The sequence below is a fragment of the Channa argus genome, chromosome 15 (assembly GCF_033026475.1).
Source record: "Channa argus isolate prfri chromosome 15, Channa argus male v1.0, whole genome shotgun sequence".
NCBI classification, from domain to species: Eukaryota; Metazoa; Chordata; class Actinopteri; order Anabantiformes; family Channidae; genus Channa; species Channa argus.
Window position 1 is genome coordinate 11600371 of NC_090211.1, and position 27705 is coordinate 11628075.

At 39.0% G+C, this 27705-nt stretch overlaps 4 protein-coding genes across 4 annotated transcripts; 2 read left to right on the top strand and 2 right to left on the bottom strand.

Annotated features, from left to right (window-relative positions):
- The first annotated feature begins 74 nt into the window (after positions 1-74).
- On the top strand, positions 75-3232 carry vac14 (vac14 homolog (S. cerevisiae)). The gene has a single exon (XM_067476364.1). It carries the CDS (start codon positions 75-77, stop codon positions 2439-2441), a length of 2367 nt encoding a protein of 788 aa, XP_067332465.1. The 3' UTR covers positions 2442-3232.
- Positions 3233-4706: 1474 nt separating this feature from the next.
- Positions 4707-7297, top strand: trim35-13 (tripartite motif containing 35-13). The gene is made up of 6 exons (XM_067477799.1): positions 4707-5108; positions 5827-5922; positions 6015-6245; positions 6330-6352; positions 6449-6567; positions 6662-7297. Exons 1-6 carry the CDS (start codon positions 4707-4709, stop codon positions 7198-7200), a joined length of 1410 nt encoding a protein of 469 aa, XP_067333900.1. The 3' UTR covers positions 7201-7297.
- Positions 7298-7413: 116 nt separating this feature from the next.
- Positions 7414-13157, bottom strand: slc27a1a (solute carrier family 27 member 1a). Its single transcript, XM_067477798.1, has 13 exons — positions 12711-13157; positions 12266-12433; positions 11779-12173; positions 11036-11203; positions 10425-10494; positions 10242-10333; positions 10042-10151; positions 9716-9925; positions 9508-9634; positions 9288-9425; positions 8845-9009; positions 8535-8681; positions 7414-8423 (listed from the first exon to the last, which is right to left on the bottom strand). Exons 2-13 carry the CDS (start codon positions 12430-12432, stop codon positions 8266-8268), a joined length of 1947 nt encoding a protein of 648 aa, XP_067333899.1. The 5' UTR covers position 12433; positions 12711-13157; the 3' UTR covers positions 7414-8265.
- Positions 13158-16336: 3179 nt separating this feature from the next.
- Positions 16337-23615, bottom strand: LOC137100292 (adhesion G protein-coupled receptor E5-like). The gene is made up of 19 exons (XM_067478021.1): positions 23276-23615; positions 22095-22178; positions 21711-21854; positions 21456-21608; positions 21198-21344; positions 20700-20822; positions 20494-20537; positions 20292-20396; positions 19890-20043; positions 19554-19676; positions 19264-19454; positions 19020-19184; positions 18735-18929; positions 18356-18573; positions 18171-18231; positions 17975-18066; positions 17672-17840; positions 17489-17584; positions 16337-17237 (listed from the first exon to the last, which is right to left on the bottom strand). Exons 1-19 carry the CDS (start codon positions 23304-23306, stop codon positions 17196-17198), a joined length of 2337 nt encoding a protein of 778 aa, XP_067334122.1. The 5' UTR covers positions 23307-23615; the 3' UTR covers positions 16337-17195.
- Positions 23616-27705: the final 4090 nt, after the last annotated feature.

Here is a 27705-nt window from a genome sequence, read left to right on the forward strand (position 1 = left end):
TAAATGCATTCTGCTTTCTCGCGTATAGACGCAGATTTCAATAGGCAGGATCTGATACAACCGCAGCTGCGATCATGAACACGGAGAAGGACTTTTCGCCACTGACACCCAACATTGTCAGGGCTTTGAATGACAAACTGTACGAGAAGCGGAAAGTCGCAGCCTTAGAAATTGAAAAACTAGTACGGGAGTTTGTCGCTCAGAACAATTCTACTCAAATCAGACATGTGATCCAGATTCTGGCCTCTGAATTTGCCCTCTCCCAGCACCCCCACAGCCGCAAAGGGGGACTCATTGGACTGGCAGCCTGCTCCATCGCCCTCGGCAAGGACTCGGGTCTGTACCTCAAGGAGCTTATTGAGCCTGTGCTCACGTGTTTTAATGACTCAGACAGTCGTTTGCGCTACTATGCCTGTGAGGCTCTCTATAATATTGTCAAGGTGGCCAGAGGGGCTGTGCTGCCCCACTTCAACCTCCTCTTTGATGGCCTCAGCAAGCTTGCAGCAGATCCGGACCCCAATGTAAAAAGCGGATCTGAACTCCTGGACAGACTGCTGAAAGACATAGTGACAGAAAGTAACAAGTTTGACTTAGTTGCTTTTGTCCCCCTGCTGAGAGAGAGAATCTACTCTAATAATCAATATGCTAGGCAGTTCATTATTTCTTGGATCCACGTTCTAGAGTCTGTGCCGGATATCAACTTGTTAGACTACCTCCCTGAGATCCTGGATGGACTTTTCCAGATCCTGGGAGACAACAGCAAGGAGATCCGCAGGATGTGTGAGGTGGTATTGGGAGAGTTTCTGAAGGAGATTAAGAAAACTCCTTCCAGCGTAAAATTTGCTGAAATGGCCAACATCCTGGTCATCCACTGCCAGGTTGCAGATGAGACCAAACTCACAAATGATCTGATCCAGCTGACTGCTATGAACTGGATGAGAGAGTTTATTCAGCTTGCAGGGAGAGTGGTTTTACCTTACTCCTCTGGTATCCTCACTGCAGTGCTGCCTTGCCTATCCTATGATGACAGAAAGAAGAATACGAAAGAAGCTGCCAGTGCATGTAATCACAGTCTGATGAAGCTGGTGACTCCTGAAGATGATGAGGATGATGATGAGGAGAGAAGCGGCAGCACAGGCTCGCTGTTAAGGGAAGATGGCCAGCCCAAGACAGAGGCAGACAACAATGATATGCTGAATGCATCACAAGAGTCTGTTGGTCTGAGTAATATCAGCTTCTTCACTCCTGCTAGTTCTGACAGGCTGCAGGTAACTCTGGACCTGGATGGTATTGTCCAGGTGTTGGATCGCCATCTCCGTGACTCGTCCACTGGCATGATGACCCGTATAGCTGTGCTGAAATGGCTTTATCACCTCTACATCAAGACTCCTCGCAAAATGTTCCGCCACACAGACAGCCTGTTCCCCATGCTGCTTAAAACACTGTCTGATGAGTCTGATGAGGTGATACTGAAAGATTTGGAAGTTTTAGCCGAAATAGCATCATCTCCTGCTGGCCAGACAGACCAAGCCGGCCTCTGTGACAGCACTGACAACAAGCTGGAGCTCAAGGTCCCTGAGAGTGCCAAGCCAGGGCAGCAGCACAGTACCAAAGTAGCAGATTCATCCCCATCCACTCCAAGTATGAATTCCTATTTTTACAAGTTCATGATCAACCTTCTAAAACGCTTCAGTCTGGAGAGGAAGCTTCTGGAGAACAGAGGAGCTTTCATTATCAGGCAACTGTGTTTGTTGCTTCATGCAGAAAACATCTTCCACTCGATGGCTGACATCCTGCTGAAGGAGGAAGACCTAAAATTTGCCTCCACTATGGTTCAGACGCTCAACACCATCCTGCTTACCTCTGCTGAGCTTTTCCAGTTACGCAACCAGCTTAAAGACCTGCATACTCAAGAGAGCTGTGCTTTGTTTTGCTGCCTGTATCGTTCCTGGTGCCACAACCCAGTGGCTACTGTTTCTCTTTGTTTCCTCACACAGAACTACAAACACGCCTATGATCTCATCCAGAAGTTTGGAGATCTTGAGGTCACAGTAGACTTCCTGATGGAGGTTGACAAACTGGTGCAGCTGATAGAAAGCCCCATTTTCACATACTTGCGTCTACAGCTCCTGGATGTGGAGAACAACCCATATCTGATTAAGGCACTGTATGGTCTACTGATGCTGCTGCCACAGAGCCAGGCCTTTCAGCTTCTCTCCCATCGCTTGCGGTGTGTCCCTAACCCAGAGCTCATGAGAACTGTCCATGAGTCCAAATATATGGACTCAAAACAGCAAATGGCTTCCAGGCGTGCCTCTTCTACGCAGATGGATTACAATGAGCTACTCCAACATTTTGACCGTGTCCAGAGCAAACACCTAGAGGTTCGACACCAGCGCTCTGGACGTGCTTCTGACCACTCTGACAAGAAGCTGATGTGAAGTCATAGTGACAGGTGGTCAGTGAGAACAGTGAGGGAAGGGGGAAGAAAAATGTTAATGAAAGAAGGAATATATAAAATTGTACTGGAGAAAATTATTGATATGATATTGAAGCCAAAAAGTATTAAGTGAGTATAAAAAAGCACTGGGAAAATATTAATAATAACTCATCTTTGTAAATCTCTTTACTAATACGGAGGAGTATGTCATTTAACACAAGAAGCACATACAAGTTACAACTTCATGTGAACTTTTGGAAAATGTACATAAAATATCTATATATTGGTCATATCTCACATTTAAATCATGCCTGCCTTTATGAAATGTTCAAATGTAAAGTGAAATTGATGAGCATTTTATTGTTTAAACGAACATTCTGTTCTTCTGTTATTAATGTTCGTGTGAACCACTGTACTTTCATGGCTAAAAAGTATGAATTGACCTGCTCAGGTTTACCATAATCTCATGTCAGCCAGAAAGAAATGTCATGTGCACATTATTGGTGCAGCTCACATGAGATTTTCTTTAGAAGCTGTGGGGAGGGGGGAGACTCTGACATAAATTCTGGGTAGGAATTTGTTGTTACACCTCTTTCCATTTTCATTGTTGGTTAACGCAACCTTTCAAAAAGATCATCCTTGCATTACCCCCAGCTTTTAATTCCATTTTGTCTTACATATTCTTTAACTAATATGTTTTTTTTATACACTGTCTTAACAATTTTAAAAATATTCTCACTTTTGTCATTGCTGTGTAAAAATCAATAAAGTAGATCATATGATTAAAAAATACATTTTACATGTTTTTAATATCTATAATAAAAGCTATGTCATCCTAACCATCTGGATAAAAGTGTGGGTGAGCGAAAGATTAGAAAACATTATGCAACTAATGTTCTTTTCCCCTGTCGGATACACCCTACACAAGTTGCAGCTTTTGGAAAAAGGTTCAGTCAGTATTTAGATTTCAAGTTAGTACCATAATTAGGCTCATTATACATCATATTTGAATGTTTTGTACTATTTAATTAATTTTTTATAATTTGGGTATTTATGCTGATCATCACAATAGATTGTATCAAAACTGGGCTGAAAACCTCCCTTTAATATGCATGTCAGGGTGTTGATGGGTCCTGCTGCTCTGTGTGTGTCCTCTTACTGGCTCAGGTGGTTCTCTGCTGCATTGGTTAGGTTGGTAACTTTTGCGACTTCAGTTCTGCGCACAAGCTGGCACTAACGAATGTCATTTCTGCTTTCACTAGAAAGTTAGACTTCCACACATATTGTTAGCTACACTGTTTCATATGTAGCTGACCTGGAGCCTGTCTGCTGCAGGTCAGGAAGAGTGTATCTAATAAAGGAGACATTTGAGGCAAGATGAATCAAAAAATATATTCAGCCTAACACAAAGTATCAAGGGCATGATATGTGTATATGTATCCGTTGCAGGATGTACAGTGCTTATATATAAAAATGACTAATCAAGGCAAGGGTATTTTCAGAGGCAGCCATTATGAAGACACAAACTGCTATGAACTAGAAGTAGATTTAGAAAACTGGTACATAAAGGCTCTTCAGGAGGACTCCCTGTTCCTTCCCAAGGGCTCACTGGTCTATGTGCTGTATAAGTTTGACTGGGGACCTACTCACTGTCTTTTATTTGTCTCTGTATCTCAGTGAGATGCCAGCTTCAACATAGAAACCAAACGAATCCATCTGTCTTTTCCCAATAATTTAAATCTGAGCCAAGTAGAAACTATTTATCGGTAAATTAGTTGTAGTTCCACAAATGAATAATTTGAAGATTTAAACAGTGAAACATAAAAAAGGCAGTTTAAGGTTAATTTCCCTGAATCAAACAGGCCTTCCAGCATGACCTTAAGTTACATTTATAATCCTTGCCAAGTCCTGTTTTGGACATTGTTTCTCAATAAACTCTTTCATTACGCTGTGCCCTGTTGTTTCAACATACTTCGTAAATAACTATCACTCTCCTGTGTCATGTTCAGGTCAACAGCTTACTTATCTGCTCCTATGTGCATAGATACAGCCTCTTAAATGTATACACAATTCATTTTATTCTGAGTTTGTGGTGTTTATTTGAAAATCTGCAATGTGCATGCTTGACACAACACAGTATAACACAGGATATGCCTTGGGGAGCTGAGGTATTAACACTTATTCCTGAGGTCAAAATTGGGTAGGCTTCCAGTGTCATGGGAGGGGTCTTCGATCCTGCCTTGTCATCAAAGCCCTGTGAAGAAGAATGGCTACCAGGCGTGCTCATCTTGAAGATGACCTTTCTTGTCCAATTTGTGGGAATATTTTTAGTCAACCAGTGGTGCTCACTTGCAGACACAGATTCTGTAAAGCCTGTCTAAAAGACAGCTGGGATACACAAGGCAGTGGGAATTCACACTACTGTCCTCTGTGCTGGCGCCGTTCCTCCATGGATCAAATAGTGGTGAACACAATGCTGGAGAAAGCCTGTCAATCATTTAAGGAAGACAGGAGCAGGAATGACCCACAGGCGTGTAAAGAACATGGAGAAAAGCTTACTATGTTTTGCTTGGAGGACTTGGAACCGATATGTAGTGTATGTAGCAAAGCAGCTGCACACGTTGGACACAGGCTCTATGCCATTGGGGAAGGTGCTCATGACTGTAAGGTAAGCAGAGTCACAGGGCTGTAGCACATTTTCATTGTTTGAGCTGCATAACTCAAATACCAGCTGCTTGGAAAACCTTGAAGTCCTAAAAACATTTACCTGTTTTCCTGCTGATAATTCAAACAATGATAATGAAAATATTGACTGAAATAACAAACTCAGTGTAGAATTTGATAGATGTCTGTAGTGACTTGTACCCATTGTAACCCTAACAACAGATGAGTGGGAAATTTACAAATGAAATGTCAGTGGCTCTCGACCATTCATCAGTAAAAGTGTCTGAACTTTGTATTAATGTAGAGCTTGCCACATTTAGAAAACAGATTATTGTTTTTTCGTGGATTTGAAGTTTCTTACAACATTTGTGCTTCTCTAAATAAAGTGATAAAGTGGTATGTACTGTATGAAGGTGTCTGGCAGAGTTCACTGACATTCTAATAATAGACTTATATTTTTGGTTTGCCATTGCTGTTGCAGTCCTCACAGGACTGAAACTAGACTCCCACAAGGTTTCTGTGACAGTACATTCATTCTCCCTCTGCCCTCTTCGGCCTTCTCTTGAGACCAAGAAACCCTCTGTATTAATTTATTTACAGTGTATGCTGCCACATACAGTAGGATTATGTGGCAGCCAAAAGCTCCATACTGTGATGACAGCGTGGCCTCGTGGAGGCTGACCTCATTATGAGTGTTAATACCCTGTCACTGACTTCTGTAGGAGGAACTGAAAAATGCACTGCTTCCTTTGAAAGACAAGTTACAGCTCTATAAGAAAGCAAAAACGGTCTGTGAAGAAATGGCAGAACATATTAAGGTACTGTCAGTCCTATCAGTACAAAGTGATACCTTGAAAATACTAAGCAGTTGTGAAGGCAACAATTACCTGTCAATCATGTGTATTTCTAGAACCAAGCTGAACACACTGAAATGCAGATCAAAGAAGAATTCAAAGCTCTTCACAATTTCCTGAAAGAGCAGGAGGCTGCAAGGCTTTCTGCTTTGAAAGATGATGAAGATCACAAGAATCTGATGATTGGCCAGATGATTGAGGAGATGACTAATGAGATGACATCTCTCTCCAACACCATCGTATTAGCAGAACAGGAGATGAAATCTCAAGATGTTCCATTTCTTAAGGTAGAGGAGACAATTTGTGTGAATTGTTTTACTTTCATGTTCACGTCCTTAGTCCAAGTTGTTCTCTTCCAATTTTGTTTTCAGAATTACAAGGAAACAATAAGAAGGTAAGTTTTATTTTCTAAAATTCACTTAAGCTTTTTAATCTATGTAGCTTCACAAGCAAAGTTCTATAGAACTACATGGTTATACTATCTTTTCAGAACCTGGCAAAGATCCCTTGATCCACAAATAATTCCTGATGCACTAATAGATGTAGCTAAACACTTGGGCTCTCTGAAATATAAAGTGTGGGAGAAGATGAAGAGTATCATTAAATACAGTAAGTTTCTCCAAAAAGTAGTCTTGGTTCATTGATCAGTGTTTTTCCTGCCTTACTTACTTAACTTAAACCCTTTGCCTCTTTCTTTCGCAAGATCCGGTTATTGTGGATCCCAACACAGCAGCTAGCTGCTTTATCCTCTCAGAGGATCTCACAGTTGTGCAAAACTCTACCCAGATTTTCAAGCTGCCAGACAATCCAGAACGCTTTGACATCAGTGCTGAGATGCTGGCTGCTGATGGCTATTCCTCTGGGCGCCATAGCTGGGATGTACAGGTTAGGGACAACACCTACTGGGTGCTAGGAGTAGCCAGCGAGTCTATCAACAGGAAGGGTAAGCATGTGCTGACCCCGGCAGAGGGATTCTGGACAATTAGGTTTCGCAATGGAGAGCATAAGGCCTGTACAGCACCATGGCAGTCGCTGAACATGACCAAAAAGCCAGAAGTGATAAGGGTAGTTTTAGACATGGACCGAGGCAAGGTGATCTTTTATGACCCCAGTGAGCGAACACCCCTCTACACCTTCACGGATATCGTCACACCCAGAGCCTTTCCGTACTTTTGCACTGCCTGCAAAGAGTTTCCACTGAAAATCCTACCAACCAGGATAACCTTGTCAACAGACCACTGATTCATCTTTGACACAACTTGCAAAACACGGTTTCTATAAAAAAAAAAAAAAAAACAACCCAAAGTGACAGAAATTAAGAACTGCTTAAGGTTTTAATGGTTTGATAATTTGTCTTTTGTAAGTGATTGCAAGAATGCAGGGTAACGTTACAGCATTACACTGCCATCAATGTCAAAAATTCACCAGCTTATGAATAACATGAAACATACAATACACGTTTTAAAATATTTAATTCGAGTTACAACAAAACAGATCTAGTGTGGGAGATTTAAACTTTGTAAAATAGCTTCACAATATTTAACACCTATATATTACCACATTGACAAGATGTGTTACAATAAATGACTGAACTCAGCTTTGCATGACACAAAATCCTTACTGTGACACTTTGAGCTGCTTTCGAAGAAAATGCATAAAAATACAAACAGATGTGAGGCTTCATATAAAGGCACATACTGTAAAAAGCATTTGCACATCAATGCCAGTGTTGTTCAAAAGTTCAAAGATGACAAGAGAGATTAATTTTCCATTCTATTAAAGAAAAAGCTATGTTAGTGTTTGATCTAGTAGTGGCATGTACTCTAGTCTGATAATTCAGTTTCAACCAAACATGTGGCAGTAACACCATTGCTTCTCACTCAATTGTTGCATAAACTTACACAGAATTAATGCTGCAGCTTATTTCATACACCCTGTAACAAGTTCTGACTTATAATACCCCTGCTGTCCTAATCACATTATTGTAACATATTCCTATGTGAAATGGATTGTGTGACAAACTGTGCAGCAATGCTCAAAAGCTGTTTGAGGTTTTCAATTAAAAATAAGTTGTTAAAGGGAATAAATGCCCTCATATTATGTGCTGGTGAGTCACTCGAATTGTTAAAAAAATAACAGTACTCTTTTCTACGTAAGTAGTACTCTTAACACTGTTTCATGAACAGTTAAAATGTAAGCATGTGGTGCACTAAGTCTGACTGAACACAACAACCCCCATATGCACGTTATTCTTCTTCTCTATAGTATTTATCTGAGGCACCACGACCACCTGCTACAGTCTGCCTGTCATAGAGACATTCTTCCCTCGGATATAGCATTATATAGCTCTTCATCTACAGCCTCATAACGTGCAGCTCTAGTGTTCAAAAAGTAGATCTGATCGGTTGTAAGACGTGGGTCGTATCCCTCCCTCTGTAGCCTGGTTTTCTGTATTTTAAATGTACCTATGCAGAGATATAGAGATGCATAAAATGGGTCATTAATGTAAAATCATTATTGATGGTTAAAATTTTTACAGCCTCATGGGAGATATTTTTTTTAAAAGGATTGTTTACCTGTGGTGTCTACATGTGGGGAGATTCGCAGGAACACAGGGCGAGCATATGGAGGAAGAGCTAGCTGGACTTTCTGCAAGAAACTGTTCCAATCAAAACACCCTGTGGTGTTCGCAATAGCAGCCATGCCTGCCTTACCTTCCACACCTGGTATGAAACATGATGATAAGTACTTGTGATGAAAACGGTAATAATCAATATGCATTAGAGGGAAGTAATATTTATGTCCCAACATGATTTTAAGAGCAGTGCATGGAGCCCTGCTGTAACTTCATATTTTATTTTTGCATATTTTAAACTGAAGTATCACCTGGTACAGTCACTCCATACACAGCCACATCAGTCTGACCCAGAAGACTGCTGAGTATGCCCTCAACCTCAGTGGTTGAGACATTTTCTCCTCGCCAACGGTATGTGTCCCCACCTCGGTCCCGGAAGTACATGTAGCCCAGCTCATCCATCACCAACACATCACCTAGTGTAGACGTAGAAAGCAAATAACTGCCGTTCTTGGTTTAATACTGGCATAACAATCATAATACCCATACTAATCACTGACAAAAGAACTGTGACGATACTCCAGTGCCATTATTTTTCAGGGTTTAAATTTTCAGGATTGGATTTAAATACCTATTTAAAAGAACTGTTAATTTTTGCATATTTTTAAATGAACACAGCTAGTGGAGTTAACTGTTACAATGCAATGTAAATGCTATGATAATTTGTATGTACGTAAGTACGAAAATTGGAAACCTGATAAATAGGCAGAGTCATTGTTTTTGAAGACATTTTGAGCAATCTTCTTCCTTGTAGCATCCTGATTGGCGTAGCCATCAAAGCGCCGCAACGGGTCCTGCTGGTTGATACGACCTACCAGAAGCCCTGGCTCCCCTGCAAGACATAAAAGAGTGTAATATTGTTTTTCCAATGTTTTTTTTTTAAAGCTTTCAAGAAATCATTAATTAGTTGTTACCAGGGCGGCAAGGCACACAGAGGCCCTGGCTGTCACGAATCAACTCCATGGTGTCTTCATCCACTCTCACCAGACGAATGGGGTATACATTTGGGAGAATGCGACTGTTGAATCCACAGGCTCCAACCTGAAAAAAATAATTAGCTACACTCTGCTCATATTCACATTTTATCCACAAAGATGAAGAAGCAGTATTGGGAATAATGACCTTGCCATCCATGTTGGCAATGCTACAGTTACATTCAGTTGCTCCATAGAACTCGCCAATCTGTGCCACCCCAAAACGTTCTGTGAAGGCCTCCCACACGCTGGGGCGCAGCCCATTTCCCACTGCCAGGCGAACTTTGTGGCCCTTTTCCGATGGCCGTACCGGCTGAGACAGCAAGTAGCGGCAGATTTCACCAATATACTGCACAACCTACGAAGGGAAAGCGATCTTGTTACTTGTGGTAGTATATGTATAACATTTTTTATTAACTGGTGGATTTTATTAAATGTGGAACTTCTCAATATGTTTCAAACATAAACCCTTACAGTGCAGTTGTACTTAATGCAATCTTCCCAGAAACGGCTGGCAGAGAATTTCTTCTTCACTACCACAGTGAGGCCATGAATCAGACACTGACCAACTCCCATGATGTTGCCTAGCAAGATGAAAAGGCTCACACTTCAGTTATGCAAACTGCAGGGTAAACATTATCTACGTATAAAGAGGTAAAGCTATTGTCATATACCTGCTGAGTGATAGAGAGGAAGGCAGTCATAGATGATATCATCAGGGCGCATGCGAAAGGCGAAATACCCGAAAGCAGCAATTCTGTAGTAACTGTTGTGTGAAAACAGAAGGGTTTCTCAGACATTTATCATTACAATTCTTGAGTGTGTGATTTTGTGAATGGTTACCCAAGAAAACATACCGGCTGTGAACCACAATAGCAGCCTTGGGCATCCCTGTAGTGCCAGAGGTGTAAATATAAAACAGACGGTCTGCAGAAGAGAATAAAAAAGGTGTCACAGCATTTTGTTCACTGCAGAACTGGTAAACCCAAAAATTGGTAACAAAATACTGCCTGTTTTTATTCCGCCTTTAGTTGCATGGGAAATCCATACCTGTATTGTGTTATGTAGCCAATATCTCAAGACTTACACTTTTAATGCGGAATTACATCTTACTTTTATGTTGTTTGTTTTTTTTTTATTGTTTTTTATTCAGATCATGTACATATGAATCCATCCATTATACCCACCCCAGACAGCAAAATCTCTCTCTTGAAATTAAAATAACTCATAACCTGAAGTTTAGGACCGTCAACTTTTCGCTTCATTTAGCTTAAGTTAAATAAAAACAGGCAAGTCATTTTAGTTTAGAAACTAGACAGCAAGATAAGAAAAAATAATAACTGTGGGGCATACTCTTTGTAAGATCAGAATGGAGGGAAAAAACCCACTCAGAATGAATCCTTATAAAAGTTACTTACTCATCAAGTCTAAAACAGAGTCAGAGTTCAGTGGAAGATAAGGTACTAACCATTCATGCCTTTGGGGGGAACACAAGGTGAAGGGGAATGTCTGGATGCAGATGCTAAAACTGGGTCCAGAGATATAGCACCCAGACGAGACAGGTGTTCTGCACTTAGGTCTCCTGTACAAAACCGTACCATGGACTGATTGATGGAGGAGGTGATTTCCAACAAGGCTGATATTCAATAAGAGGAACAACAAGGACATGGGAAGAGAAGACACCAGTCAGGTCTGTTGGAGTGCTGTGGTTTAAATAAGGACATATTATGTAGGTAGAGTTACATTTCTTAATGTGTCTTCATTAATGTCAAGCAAAGGTGTTAAAACTAACAAATTATGATTTAATTCTGAAGCTACTCTACAATGTCAATAAACCAGATAAATCCCTTTTTACACTATCAATATAAAAATGGCCAAAGAATAGAAAGTTATGTTTTTGTGTTGTCAGGGAAACACACAGAATGTTAACTAATGTTACAAGTAAATGGTTAAACAACATGGCAGAGACACAAACCAAACATTAACAATGTGACACCAAAGGACAAAATACTGATGACTTCACATTATGTTACAGAGAACATATTAATTGCAAATTATTAGCCGACGTTAATCAGTATTGTAGGGTTTTGCTTGCAATAGCCATGTAGTCATAGTTTTTTGTTGACTATATAAGAGTCTATCAACTGATACATTATTAAAACTTATATCCTAATTTCTCCATCAGTTCTTGCCATTTTACCACAAACTTACCATCAGCCAGCTCAGCTCCAAACACGATAGCTCGTGACCCCGACACCCCAATACAGTGCAGGAGGGAATCATGGCGGAGGTTGAAGTTGATAAGTGCAGCTTCCACCCCAACCTTGGCCAAACCCAGCCAAAGTGCCACCTGTAATGGCCTGCTTTCCATGAAGAGGGCCACCACATCTCCGGACACCCAGCCCTGACCTTTTGCCCAATGGGCCACTGCATTAGACAGCTCATCCAGCTGAGTGAAGGTCCAGGTTTCTCCTGTGGCCTCATAGATCAGCGCCGGCTTGTTTGGGTGGAGTTTCACTGTCTGGGCGAAGATGGAAGGAATGTTGCTTCCATTGCGCATATAGCGCCATAAAGCCAGCTTCACTCTCATCAACACATACAGCCCACTGTTGAGGGTCAGGGGAGGAAGATGTGGAGAAATAAGGCAAATAAAAGGTGTAGACACCCAAGCATCGGAATTTCTCTTTGCTCAACTTACTTGAGGTCTCTCTTGGCTGTGCGTACTGCAATGTAGAAGTATTTCCAGCTTCTTGTGCCCAGATATACCCCAAGGCCTGCTGCCAGACTCCAGGACCAGGACACCCCGAAGAGTCGCAAGAGTCCCAAGGACCCCAGAGAGACAGAGACACTTGCTGCATTGTGCATTCTTGTCATGAAGAAAAGGAGAAAGACAAGACAGGATGAGAGTGAGTTGAAGCGTTTGTGGGTGTCATTTACAAGCACAAACACAGACAAAAAAACATTTAGCTTAAAGTTTGCTAATAATAATTTGAACGGCCTGAACAAGGATTGGTTCAGGTTTTTACATATAAATCGAGCTCATATAAATCAGTACACATTAACACACGCCACTTCAGGATACATAACCTAGCAACGTGTAATTACAGCAGAAAACACACAAGCATGCATTGTTCACAGCTTACCTACGGGCTGACAGACACAAGCGACGTCCACTTTCACCCCCTTCGTCCCACCAGTCGGCGCAAGTTTCTATTTAGTTTCTTTCGCGTCAGGTATCGAGTATTTAAATTTCCACCGGATGTGGAAAGCTTTGAGAAGATTTGCAGTGTTTCGTTTTTAGGAAATCCGGTTGTTTTCAAGAGTTACAACAGTTGTGGAACTTACGCACTACTTCACGCGGATGCTTGTTAGGAGTAAACACTTTGTAAGCAAATGATATTCGGCAATATATCACAAGTATATAGACGGGTCCAGACGGCTGGTATCGACAGGGGAGAGTTCATACTTTGCCCCCGACTGGTATGAGTGACCGAAATCAGAATGAGACACACAAAAATGCAATGTGAATCAGGCTATTTTCTGAACTCCATATTGAAGCGTCACTGCCAAAGAAGCACCGCCCGTCCCGGGTGTGAACCTATTCCAGCAGCGAAGCCATTTGTTTAACCCTGCGCTTGTCAAGCTTTTCTTAATTTTGATTGGACAATAATAAACCCGCCCAATTGCCCAGCCACTAGATTTCCAGGTGGCCGCTATTGATAGTAGCACTGGCACAGACTACTAACTAAATGTTGTGAAACACTGTGAAACTCTCTTTCTATCCCTCATTCACTCCGTGTCTTTGCAGACTCTGGGCTTGTTAAAAAGACATCACCCAGCTCCGCCAAGCTTACATTAACAACACACAGGCAACAAATAATTCATTTTAGTGTTCACGAGAAAAAGTCCAAAAGCAACAAGCTCAATATTGCAGACTGAAGGCCTCCCAACCTGTATCTGCAAAAGAGATAAGTGCTATTAATGTAGGTAAAAACAGATCAAACTCTGAAACAAACTCCTCACCTCAGTAAGATGTAAACCCACGGGTCCAAGATCTGATTCTAGAAAGCCATAACTAAACCCAGAAAAATCAGCCCATCTTTCTCATGAGTTAGGGCCAAAGAGCTTTGGCTCAGCTGCCTCACAATCCCACTGATCTATAATGCAGGAGAGACTCATAATTACAACACAACACCACACAATTACTTACACAATCTACATTATTCTTGTACATTCCCTGACCACCAAAGGTGTAACTAGTACATACAGGAAACCCTGGTAATCACTGCCAGCTGCACCATCTTTACTACCTCACCTGAACAAAACAAAGAGGAAGATGATGAGGACGATGGATGTCTGGATCACAAAACACCCAACTTGCTCCATAGATCTGACAGAATACCTTGGTGGGCATTTTATACCTCTCCATGTGCACATATAAAGCAAAGGTACCTGGGATCACATGATCTCCTGGCTCAGTCAGTAGTAAGGCCACTAGTAGTAGCAGGAATGGTGCTTTTTATTGGCGGAATCTGACCCAGTAGTTAGCCAAGATGCTCAGAGAAGTGAGGGTAAAGCAGGACATCCCTGAGCAAGAAGACATGATTAAGAAAGAATGATTAGAAAATTAAGTCTTTAGTATGGATGTTGCTCCTGCCTCAGTGTCATCCACAGAGAATTAGGAAAAGTTAAAGTATTTTTGTTAGTTTAAAGCCATTTTAAGTTTTTCTGTCTTAAAGTCACAGAGGGAGAAATGGCGAGTGGTGAGACACATTGCTGATGATTCTAAGCCAGGCACATCTGGAAAATATGCACCTCAGCAAAGTGGATATCCTGATGAGAGATTTAGCAACTTTAACAAACTGGCGGATGGAAAGAATATTTCGTTTGCAGAAATTTTGTGAATTGTCTTTTTTTCACCAGCCATAAACCTGCTTATAATTTATCCTCCCTTAAAGCTTATTACCCCTTGTCCATCCCAATGCATTGCTTTAGTGTTTTCTCAAATTATTACTCAATCTCATATAATAATTTGACTGTGTCCTATAATGCAATGCAAGTCCCTTAGTGGGTCTGTGTTGGAAATGGGAAGGATAGATGGGTTTAAATGTGGGGTACCATGCTTTTTTAACAGCATTTAAGCTTTCAAACAAACTTTAAGTGGAATAAAGTTGTGGACAATTTTAAACCACGAATTCTGGCAATAAGAGTGTTTGCTTTGCTACTTGGTATTCTGTGTCACTCTGGGGCATTCATTAAAGGCATATCATTTTCACACTATGACAAGCACTAAGCTAAATTTTGCTCTGAGTTAACAGGCCCTGACTCTACAGAATGATTTTTGTCTTACCCTTTTCACAAGGGCAAAGTACTGTTAAAGTACTGTTAAGTACCTAAATGTAAATCTTAGACCTGTTTCTCCTTGTGTCTACATCAGTAACTCATAGCTGATTAAGAAGTGCATTTGTTGTATCATTATGTTATTTAATTTATAATGTTCTTAAATTTTGTGTGTTACATCTTCCTTCATGAGTAGTCAGTGTACTATCACAACATCGAGGCAAACCACTTCCCTGGAGAGTGTCAGGAAGTAACAAAGGAACTGCATGATTAGAAGGATTCCAAGAATTACAGTATATTCAGAATTGGGAGGATGTTTGAGGCAACAAAAGAAGACAAAATCGACAACATCTTAAAATGTTTTAAACCAAAGAAAAGCAAACAAAAGATACTATATACTGTATCACATACGAGAAACTAAGGCTGTTTCTTTTTCAACTGAATACAGGATACTTACAAACAAACAAACATAAAACCAAAAAATACACCAGAGACATAGTGCTACTAATCCCGAGGTAGCTCCTCCCTTGCATTGCCATTCTTTTAAATACCTCAGTAATCAAAATGTGTGAATCTACCTCACATCTATTATTCATAATAAAACTGTATCAAACAGATGAAATGAATGTGATTCATCTCTTCAGTCATGCACTAGTCCTGTTTCTTATATTTTGCACAAATCTTTTCTATACTTCATGTAATAACCTGCGAAGTACTCTATGTTATCAGTGATATGAACCGTTTATGAATAATAAATATATTACTCTGGGTGAACACGGGCTTGTTCGAGTTGGCTCAGAATAAATAAGAGAGGATAAATGAGTCTTTCCCAACTGCAGAGTTGCAGCTATTTTATTTCTACATGGTGGATCTGGATTTTTCCTCTTTTTCCCACTATGTGTGCCTCCTCTCTTTTCATCTAGTCTGCTAATTCTCTAACAAGACGTGGTCACCAGTCTTTCTCTGGGCCAACACAAAGAGACATAAATAGACAGACAACCATTCACCTTCACACATATGGGAAATTTAGGGTCATTAATTAGCCTAACATGCATGTCTTTGGACTGTGGGAGGAAACCAGAGTATCAGGTCGAAACAAATGCAGCACAGGGAGAACATGCAAACTCCACACTCTGGAGAATGTCTCGCTGTAAGGCAACAGCAATAACTTTTAAATAAACATCTGTGTTTAAAAATATCAATTTTAAGAGTTTAGAGTATCTTTTAATTACCCTTTTAAGTCCTTTACAACAATTATTGAAGCAGTAAACAAAAAACAGGAAATTATTATTGTGCAGATTTTGGCCGCTACTTTTTGTTTACAGAATTCCTCACATCACTTTTAGTTTGTTGATGTCTCACATTCTGACAAAAAGAAATACAACAACTAAACACCAGTGGTATAATCATCACATAGAGCCTTTAGACATGAGATAGAGTAGAATATTTATTTAGCTTTAGCGCATTTGGAAACACAGAAAATTTAAATTGGAAATACAAAACAAACGATAATGAATCATGATCTATGTGCTTAACCAGTCATATCGTATTTGTAAAGATGTAATTTGTATAATTTGATAATAAAAACATTAAATATATACAAAAAACATTTTACAGCATGCCCAATAGAGCATGACCACAGTAACAATGAATAGGAATGAATTGCCCAGCGATAGGTACACAAATACTTAAAATACGTTACTGTATCAGAGTTATCATCTTTTATTTGGTAACAATTCAAATACTATGGACTAAAGAAAGTGCTTTTCTGTTTTTATTTTGAGTACAGTACCTGGATGAAATAACAAGCTACACTGTTGTACCTGATATAACATGTCATCTCCATTTTTGACACATATGAAAAATGAAAACATTTAGACCTTTCTATTTCTAAAATCTTTCACATTAGACCTATCTGCCTTGCTTGACAAATGCGCCAATAAAATAAGTGCTGGCATAATAAAAATAATATTAACATCTAGATGTTCAATTTTTGACCACAAAATTATCTACAGTATGAATTATGCTCAAACCTGCTGTTTTATGTTTTGAAGAAAGTCCTTCATTATGGACCAAATAACAGTCAACAGATCAATTTTAATAGCTTAAAACACAACAACAAACAAACAAAAAAAACAACAACTCAACAACTGATAAAGAATAATTATACTTACAGCCTCTATAACACACTTGTGCATTTGCTGCCAATGAGTGTGCAGTAGTTGGCAAAATTTTTGTAATGTTCAGAATAAATGAAAAACTTCTCTTTAAGATCACTGTGTACCTCCTCAGATTTGAGACTCTCCCGTGTCCTGGGAGCTTTTGTATGCCTGTGGATGACAGAAGGGAAAGACAAGCTAATCAGTTTCAGTAGACACTTTGAGTGTCAGCACAGGTTCTGCTCTTTCACCAAGATACCACCTAGATACCAAGATAGCATCTTGTAATACCCTCTCATCTTCTGACACAAAATATCTGTTGACTTTTGGAGGGCAACTACATAATAGATCAAATGTTAAACACAACTTGATTCTATATGAGTCAAAGTCTTTGTGGTGACATATAATAAATAATTGCCTACTTGTGCTTTGCTGAAGTGAGAGTTGCTGAACTCTGAGTAGGTCTTTTTCTGAGGTCCACAGAATCTGGACCAGATGTTTCCATACTCTTCCCTCACCTTAAATCAAAATACAAATCACAATGAGCTTAAAGGACAAAAGAAGAGCAGAGCTTGTTCTTTATTTGCAAGTAGAGCATAACCAACCTGTTTAGAAAACAGACAATGCATGACAAAGAGCATAGCTCCTTGAAGACTGCCAAAGATGGTAAACAGGTAAGACATCGCTATGGTGCCCTTCTCAAACTGGAAACATCCAAATATCCACATGGTGCCCAAAACACAAAGCTGTGCTACTGCAGTAATGACAAATGCCCTGCAGGAGGTGACAAAGACACAGACTTGACAAAATCTGAGGCATTTCAACCACAGGAAAGAGATAAATTGATAAAGAAGATTTTTTTTGAAAATATATGGTAATATTTTTACATACACTGCAGGCTGACTCACTTTATTTTCTGTAGATTGTCAAGATCAGGGTTTAAACTTGTGAACTTCTGTGCCAACTTCCACACAGTGATGAGGAAGAAAAAAATGTTAAGCTAAAAGAAAACAGAGAGGAGTTTTAAACTAACATTGTGATCAGTTTTGACAGGGTATTATTCAACAAAATACTTATTTTCTGTATAATAAAATTGTTGCTTACGAGTATGATAACACAGACAGGGCCAAAGAAACTCCAAATGAATTCCAGGCTCAACCAACAGCTGAAATAAATAAATAAATAATCAACAACACCACCACCAACAACAACAATAATAATAATAATAAGTAGTAGTAGTAGTAGTAGTAGTAAAAAAAGAAGAAGGGGCATCAGTATAGAGAACTTACTATGTCTTAGTGCCATATCCCTTGGCATTGACTAATGCAGAGATAGCAACAATCACAGCTGGGACTCCGTAGCCACCTGCCATCATGTAAAGGGGTTTGAAAGTGGTGTTAAATACCAGGACTACCATCCTGAAGAGTTGGATGCCCTCCAGACACATCCAACAAAATGCTGCCAGGTAGAAGAAATGCAGCATCCCTGCTACTACAGCACAGCCAACCTAATGCAGTGGGAAGAGAGATGACAATGTGGATGACAGCAGTAAAAAAAAGAAAAAGCTTATAAAGTTGCTGAACTGAACTTCTGCTATATTCAGGTATACAATGGCAGTCATGTGTACAATCTAGGTATTGTGTTTACAAAAGCTCTTTCAGTATTTACCTGGTTTCCTGTCTTAGAGATGCCTGCAAGGAAGATTAAATTGGAAATGAAAAGACTGATGCAGAGGTGCAGGTGGATGGTGGTTCTTGGGCTTTGGATGGAGCGGATCAGTGAGAACGTCAGGATGCAGATGAACAGGCAAATCAGTGAAAGGGACAGACCCACCCAGGTGATCAGCTGTAATTCAAACTTGTTCTGTTGTGAGAGAGAGAATGGTTTTATATAGTACATAAAAACTATAAATAAAATATGTGTATCATCATATATGTAAATGAGAATAATAACCTCCATCTCATAAAGCGCCATGAGCACAGCAAAGCTGCTCAGATGGGTGCAGGAACACACAGTGTATTCCCGGTTGGACTCCACCACACTACAGCCACGAGCAGACCATGACCCTCCTTCCTCTGAGGAATCCCAGAATGCACAGGTGTGGCTACTTTCGACTGACTATTAAATAAAATAGAAATACATAAGTAATTTTTCCTGCAAGTTATGTTGATGAGCTTTATAGAAAACTTGATGCTACCTGTGTCAGGTGGTAGAAAGTCAAGTTTACTGGCTCTTTGAGGAAACTTGTGTTTCCGTTACTGACAGTGACAGTGACAACTTTCGAGTTGATCTTAAAGCTTTGGTTCTTCTCTGGTTTCATTCCACTATAAAAGCCATCTGCAATCCCTTCCAGGTTTTTGTAGCTCAGCAAGGACACGGTTGTAAAGCCTTTTAAAGACAAAGCAGGAAAAGACTTCATTCAGTGGACATTCATTACATCAGCAAGTCATCAATGTCCTAATGACAGTGGTTATGAATGATAAGTACCAGGATAATGGGGGGGATGTCCTGCAGCTGTCTCCAAATGGATGTCCAGCTGAGTTTTATTAGCTGATAAAGTCACAGTTCCTTGGGGTAAATCAGTCCCAGTTTGTACCAGCAGGTCCAGCTCTGGAATAAAATAAAATTACTGTTTTATGAACATGCATCGATATTGTGGTAATAATGTATATACTTTTAAGTTAAATCTATAATTTTGAAAAACAAACACAAAACCTCATACAAAACAATTTCACAATCTTAGGTTTAAACTAATTCTGGAATTCTGTTTGTAAAAAGCTATGATTGAATTGTGTACACATTTCTTAACACATTATATTTAACCTGTTTGAGTGAAGGATTTCTTTGTCCTTGGGGTTTTTATAAGAGGCCCTATGATTTTCAGAGCATTGTCCACCATGTCCAGAAAGATGGAGACTTTCCAGTTATAACTGAAGGATCCACTGGACAAGAGCTTGTCGATTGCAGACAATAGTTGCTGTAGTCACAAAAGAGGAGGGGGAGAGGAGGAACGTAAGCATGTGTGCAGAGAAACTGGACACAGAGGCAGACTTTCAGACTGGAGACAGGATCATCTCAGGTCAACAAAACACATTTGTACTCAGAATCTAAACGCTACAATATGTGACAGAGCTTTAAGGGGGTATCATTTCTGTGCTTGTTGTGAAGAACCAGAAAACATTTCCTAATCGTGTCTAATATCTGTTAAATTACGTGCAAATATACCTCCAGTATTTTCTCTCCATTCAGCTGTGATGGACTCTTAGCCTCTGTAAGCTCCAGACAGATTTGTTTCAACTGCATCATGAGATTATGTGCAGCATGAAAGTCCTAGGACAGTGTTTTAGAGAAAATGAGACGCAAGAATGAAGCAAGCAGCATAAAACAGTTAAAAACAGCGATAAAACTGTTTGTGTTGTGGTGTTACCTCTTTTAGGTTGGTCATATCTTTAAACACTTCGCAGTTTAATGCTACAGAAACAGGAAGTTTGAAATATGAAATATGGGCTGATCATAGCACTCACATTATGTGTAATACTGAACAGCATTCATGAAAATGTTGTCTTTATATATTTCATTAAGAAACATCTCTGTAGTAGTGTTGGAATAATTTGAGTGCTGCTGTGTTCTTACTGGTGCATTGAGACCCATTGTTGCCATAGTTAGTAAACCCTCTGTTGCATGTACAGTAATGGCTGCTGGCTCCATGATGGCAGGTTCCATTTCCACAGATTGTTTTATTAACTTTACATATGTCTAAAATGAAAATACATTATAAAGACAACAATGACTGCACTGTGTTTCAGTCTGATGAAAAAATAAATAGCCTGGTCCACTAGAACATTAAAATGCAAAATGGTGCTTAATTCATAATATATATAGTATAGAGAATCTTAATCAACAAAAACATAAGGCACAGTGGAGAGAGTCAAAACCTTTCACAGTCTTTAGAATAAACCGACCCATTATTCTGAACAAAACTTTTTATTAAAATATTATTACGTTTTTTGTAGACCCCAACAAAGCATAACTTTTGTCTAATTTTTAAAAATAAGTGAGACTCATTATTGGCCAAATATTTTATAATATTAGTAATATAAACATATGGCAGCATTGTGTCAAATCTCCCACCTTCACATTGCTCCATATTGTCAGTGAAGTTTGTTTTGCCCGATTTCAGTACAAAGCCAGCATTGCAGAGACAATAATAACTGCCTTGTGTGTTGATGCATGTTGTATTTGGACCACAAGTATTTTCCTCTTGACATTCATCTATGTCTATATGAGGAGGGAGAAGAATTTTACCAATAAATGAGAAAGTAAACTATCACTAGGATATGTTTTTGTTTTTATATTACAAAATAAAGTCATAAAAAATAAGTATCTTACCTGTACAATTAACATTAATGCTTTTGTTATAAGGTTCCACTCCAGGAGTAGGATAGAATCCTTTCGAACATTTGCAGTAATACTTTGGAATGGTGTTAGTACATATGGTATTAGGTCCACAGATGTCTTTGACTTCTGAACACTCATTGATATCTTAAAGCAAAAATATATATTCAACATTTTTATATTTAAATAATAATAGCAAATGTTAAAAGCTTATTAAATATGATTCAGAATCTCAAAATAAAAACTTACCTTTACATTTGAAAGTGGTTTCACCTGTAAAATTGGCATCCCCTGTTGATCTGAAACCATCAGCACACTGGCAGTAGTAGCTGCCATATGTGTTGAAACATACTGCATTGTCTCCACATCCATTGTCCTCACATTCATTCATATCTTAATTAAGAAAAGAGGAATGTAAATATAATCATCACTTAGTAGGTGCTGGAATACATTAGTTTACATTAGATCTTAAACTTAATTTTACTTGTGAGTCAAGAATGGTTTAATGGTTTTTCAACACGTAACAAATTTTAAGTGCAATTTTAATTTGTACTATGTTTGTAACTATTTTCTTGAACAAATGCTACAGTGCAAATGAAAAATGATGTGTTCAGATGAGTTTGCTTTTCATACCAGTGCAAGTTCCATTCTTCTCCTTACTTAATCCTTTCGTGCAGGTTGATTTTGACAAGATCATAATAACAGAAGTGTATAGAGCTGAAAAACAAATTGCAACTGTCAGTTTACAGTCCATCACTCCTGAAGCTGATTTCAACATCAGCAAAGGTATTTAATCCATCCAATTCCTTTAAAAAAATTTTAAGTACAGAGGTTTAAAAGATGAGTTCAGGCAGTGCAAGTTTTAAGGCTCTACAAAGAAGGTAAATCTTTCTCTTCTCTCATTTTCTTAGATTGTTACAATACCATTAAATGAAGAACATATGGCTGTCTGGAAAACACAGCTTCCTGTGTGTGAGGAATCATCACTTAGTGCAGGGCAAAAGCATACCATCCTGCTGTAGAGGTGCTGAGCCAGTCTTTTGTGGTCACCTTAATGTCACCAGATAGTTATGTATATGTATATGTATATGTATATAGAAGCAGGAACATTATTATTTTACTTTCATCAGCCTAGATGTTAAATTACATGTTATTCCTAAAAGAAATAAATAATTAATTGTAATTACTTAGTTGTATGGTCTTTATACTTTTTAGCCAACCTACTAAAAAGCCTTCAGAATTATTTTTAATGCAGATAGCTGATAACTTGGTTTGCTGTAAATTAGGGTTGTCTGCTTTGTAGAAAACTAAGATTGTGATACTCAGGAAATTCACAGTGTCTTTTCTTACAGAGGTGCTTCCTCTGAGTGTTGTGAGTGATGTGTGATGAGCTCACAGTGTATTAATGTCACTATAAAAGCAAAACAACAGAGTAAGTCACGTAGAGGGCTGTGAAGAACAGTTGCGTTCAACATTGCTACTCTTGCACAATTGCTACACATGCACGGGAATCTGATATTACTTTTCTTTATATTTATTTTCTCTTTCCCACACTAAGAGTTCAGACTCTTACTGCTGCACACACATTACAGTTTTATAAGTATTGTGTAAAAATGTATTGAGACAATATATTAATTGCTAAAAGTGTTGTTCAACATCTGTTTTTATCTAAATTCTATATTAAATACAGTGAACATTTTCAGGCTACTTCATCCAGTTTTTTTTTTTTTTTTTTTTTGTCATTTTTGTCAGAAGAACATTTTAAACGTTCTCAGAACAGTCCAGTGTGCAAAGGGAAGACAGATGTAACTCACCCAGTATCAGGAGGATCCACCTGCATGCCATGGTGAAAAGAATATCACTGTACAGATCTGTAAATGAAAAGTTAAGGTAGCCAAAGGGTAAAACTTGCAGCAGTCATGTGGGCTCTTCTCTTCTCTTCCTTTTTTCTTTTCAAAGCTGTCGCAACTGTTTCTGTGACACAGGAAAAAAAAAAAAAAAATCTGTATCCCCCAGTTAAGTTCACGGGTGTGGAAAAACCATTTATATTATATGCTGTTCACAGCAGGAACTAATAGTCTCTCCTCTCCTCGCTCGTCTTCTGTGTTTTCCCCTACTCTGTGAATCTTCATCTGCTCTTGCTTGTGACATGCTGGGATTAATTGTTTTTTTAGGGGAGGGGTTTTCCCCTGAATTGTGTCTGTGACGCTGCGATTGGGTGGAGAGTACGCCTAGAGTTTTAATGTGCCTCTGCGTATGTTGGGGTGGGCGTGATAGCGATAGGACAAGGCTGACAGATCACTTCAATCAACAGTGGTTTTGCATAGGTCCTTTATGTCTCTCAGTCTTTGCTCCACTCTCAGAATCCATGTAAGAGGACAGACAGGGGTTCATGAAATGTTGAGACTTTGAGAATGGTCATTGTTTTACAGAGCCCTGCTGGCCTCCTATCCTCCCATAGGCACAGTAACATGCTTACTATGGCGATGACATATATATGGATTTTGCCTCTAATTGCCTCAGCATAAGACAATATAACAATGGTAACAATTTGCTTTATTTTAATTCCCCATTCAGAGGGGGGCACACCATCAGGGAAACTCAGTTCAGTGAAAGGGCAGATACAGAAAGTCACCCTGCTCACTGAATAATGTAACAAATACTATAAGCCAGGCTTTTTAATGTGTGTTTTTATTATGTGTTTATTTTCATATGACAAATGCTTTGTTTGTCATATGAAAATAAAGGAAGTAACAGTTTCAGGCAACACACTTGCAGGAACAAAATGTCCTCAAATTCATCACACATTTCTGCTGTTATAACTGTGTCTCAAAATACCGCCCTGCTACTTCACCGCATCTATGTGTTGGCTTTAGTGCCTCGATATGCTAATATGCTGTCTTTGCTGTTCAGAGCAACCTCAACGAACAAAACAAACTGTTAAATTTTCATCAGCATTTCATGTTTAGGCTCACAATGATGATGTCATTGTTAGCTCTAAATGGGGTGGTAATTGTATCATTTCACGCTTCCAAACAATGAGTTTGGGACTCTGTGGGGCTGGGAACATGGAGGTGACAGACAGCAGGCCTTCAGGGACTGGCAAGGTCCAGCTGTGCCACAGACCCACAGACGGGGACCTTGACTGTACTTACATTAGCCTGACCAGTAAAAATTTTGTATTTATAAATAGGTCTGTGTTTGAGATGAATCTAATTTTATCTGTTCCAGCGGTAACATAGTTACTGGCTTTACTACATGTTTCCACTGTGCCATAAGTTATTAAGTGTAAATTGATAGGCAAAAATTGTGAAGGTGAATACTTTCCAATGTCACTGTAATAAACTCCCCTCTTAAATTCACCCTCACAGGTAGTGAGTGTGTGTTTTCCTCAGTCTCATCAACCAGAGACTGAAGGTCTGGCTATCCTACAGTACACTTCTGGCTTCTTTTATCAAAAAGTTATTTATAGCCCATATGATCATAGCAGACATCCAGGACTTGTCCTGTTACCTCACAATCTTCTTCCTGCCCACATGAGTTTGAATGTTTTGTGTTGGCTGAGTTTGTTTTTTTAGTTTCTTTCTGAATTCTCAAACAATGAACTAGGACCTTTATATGGTCCAGCTGTCTCAATGACTTCCTGGTAAAACCTAAACAAAAAGGTCAGAGTGGAGACTGAATAGTCTGGTCTAACTGCTGTATCTCTGTGTTAAACTGCTCGCTGTAACATCAAAATTGTATGTTTTTAAGAAAACTCCAACACATCAAAAAATATTTTGAAAGTTGTACTGATTATGTAACGAATGTGACTTTCACCATTTGGTATCACACTGACGTTCTTTTAAGTAAACTGACTTCAGCAGAAATAATGAAAGCTGTTGTCTAAATAATGTCTCTAATGTGGGCATTAATCTTCTACTTGCCTTAAAATTTTTTTTAAAAGCTTGTAAAAACTGACTTTACTGTATAGGGGTCAAGGCTAAGCTGCTAACCTTTTAGCTTTCTCCTTAGGGTTGGTTGTATAATGAAGCAGAGAGAGACAGAATGTCTAAACAGACAGAAACTGACAAACTTATTTCCTAATTCCTGTAGGACTTTACCTCTTTGGAAACTATAACGTAAGTAAAACCTTGAAATGTTTTAGTCAGATTATCATTTCCCCTATTCTCTTCTCCTTTCTATTTTTACCAGAGGCACACCTTAGAAAGAAGGCATTGCTATATCTGACTGAACTATTAGATTAAATCATCTAAAGGAGAAAAGCAAGCAAAGTTTGTTCTTGGATGTGACTTGTGATAAAATCACATTAAAATCAAGTTAAAAATTTGTTTTTTAGACATTACAACACTTTTAAAACATCTGCCATGCTTTTATTTAAATTAATATTTGGTTACACTAATGGCCTAAAACGCTTTTCGAATGCAAGCTTTGCCTGTGAATTGTGTTAACTGTAAGTGTTTTCAAACATGTGCAAAGTAACATTTCCTAGGTGAAAAAGTTATATGATATTATAAGTGGGAGAACTGTGCTCATGTAGTTTCAACACCCTCATACTTTAAGCTAAACCTTTATCTATGGCTGACGTCTCAGCTGAGGAAGTGGTGAGAAATGCTTTGCACTTACTGGGGACTGTTTGTGCAGCTTGAATCATGTTAACAGCTCTTAGCAAGTTTATCGCTTTTCTTCATCAACTGCTATATCTGCTGTTGATACTCCCATGCCACTTACCAGATGGCAAGAGGGAGAACAGGCCATGAGAGAGTCCTTACTGAGGGTCCTTAATAATGGAGGTTGCTCCATCTATGCAGTGCTGCTGATAGATCTCCTTCAGGTATGGGAGAGGGGCACCCAGAATTTTGCTGGCAGTCTTAACACTCCTGTAGAGCTGTTGTTGGTCCTGGGCTCTGCAGTTGCCAAATCAGGCTGTAAAGCTCTGCATGAAGATGTTTTCGATGGTGCCCCAGTTTGGTTAATTTTCAGTCATTCATCACACATAATACAATAAAAACAAAAAAAAAAAATACAAAGCAATTCTACACATCAGGTCACCAACCAAGTATTCAGCAGTGACTGAACAGGCACAGGCAGAAATAGTGCTTACATACTGTATGCTAGGGCTACATTCTTAGCTTTTTATTCTACTCTCAAAACTAAAAATGTAGAAAGAGAAATCCTTCACACTTATGTCTCTCAAATATAGCTTTGCAGACATTCTTTTAAAGATGAAAATGAATTACACACGCTTGAATTTATGTTAGCATTATTCCATGATTTAGCCCCAAAACAAAGATACATCTTTTAATTCACTTTTTTGCTTATTGTATGACAAATTTACAAGTTTCTCTGAAATGGTGTTCTCTTGTTTTGAATTAAAACATTTGTACACAATTTGGAAACAACCTAGATTGTGGCCTAAAAATAATTTTCATTATTTTAGACATCTGCTTTCATGCAACAACATGTCAGTATCATCATACCAATATTGTAAATACTCATTTTTGTAATTTTACCAGCTGTACACGAGATTGGTCTTGATCTTGACTTGGTCTTACCCTGCCTTGGTCTTTGTAAAGACTTGGTCTCTGGTCTCAACTCTTTAAAGTCTTGGTCTTGTCTCGGTCTAAATACACCAAAGCCTTGGTTATGACTTGGTTGCGGGGTAGGTGGTCTTGACTACAACTCGTTTTAAAGGTTGACCCTCACAATTCAACACAATGGGATAAGTAAGGAGCTAAAGCCTTATGAGTTTTATAAATTCCTTAAATTTGTCCAGGATTGCCAATGACTTTGAGAGTTGTCCTTTAATTTATTCAGCATCTTGTGTCCCTTTTAATTCATGGACAATCACAACATCTACAAATTTTCTTTCATATACTCTTCCAATTTAAACATCCCATAATGTTAATTTAATATCCCTGTCAATTGTCTTTCGATTTTCAAGAATCCTATACTTAACTTTCTCTTTATTGATAGACAGCTTATTACCATCAAATCAAGTTTTAATTTAAATCCATTTGTCCATCCGCTCATCCTGTTTAGGGTCTCTGGGGTGCTGGAGCATATTCCAGCTGTCATAGGGCAAGAGCCAGGGTACACCCTGGACAGGTCCCCAGTCTATCTTAGGGCAAGCACAGAGAAAGATACACAGACAGACAACTATTCAGACCTACAGGAAATTTAGAGGCACCAATTAACCAAATATGCATGTCTTTGGACTGTGAGGGGAAACTGGATTAAACGG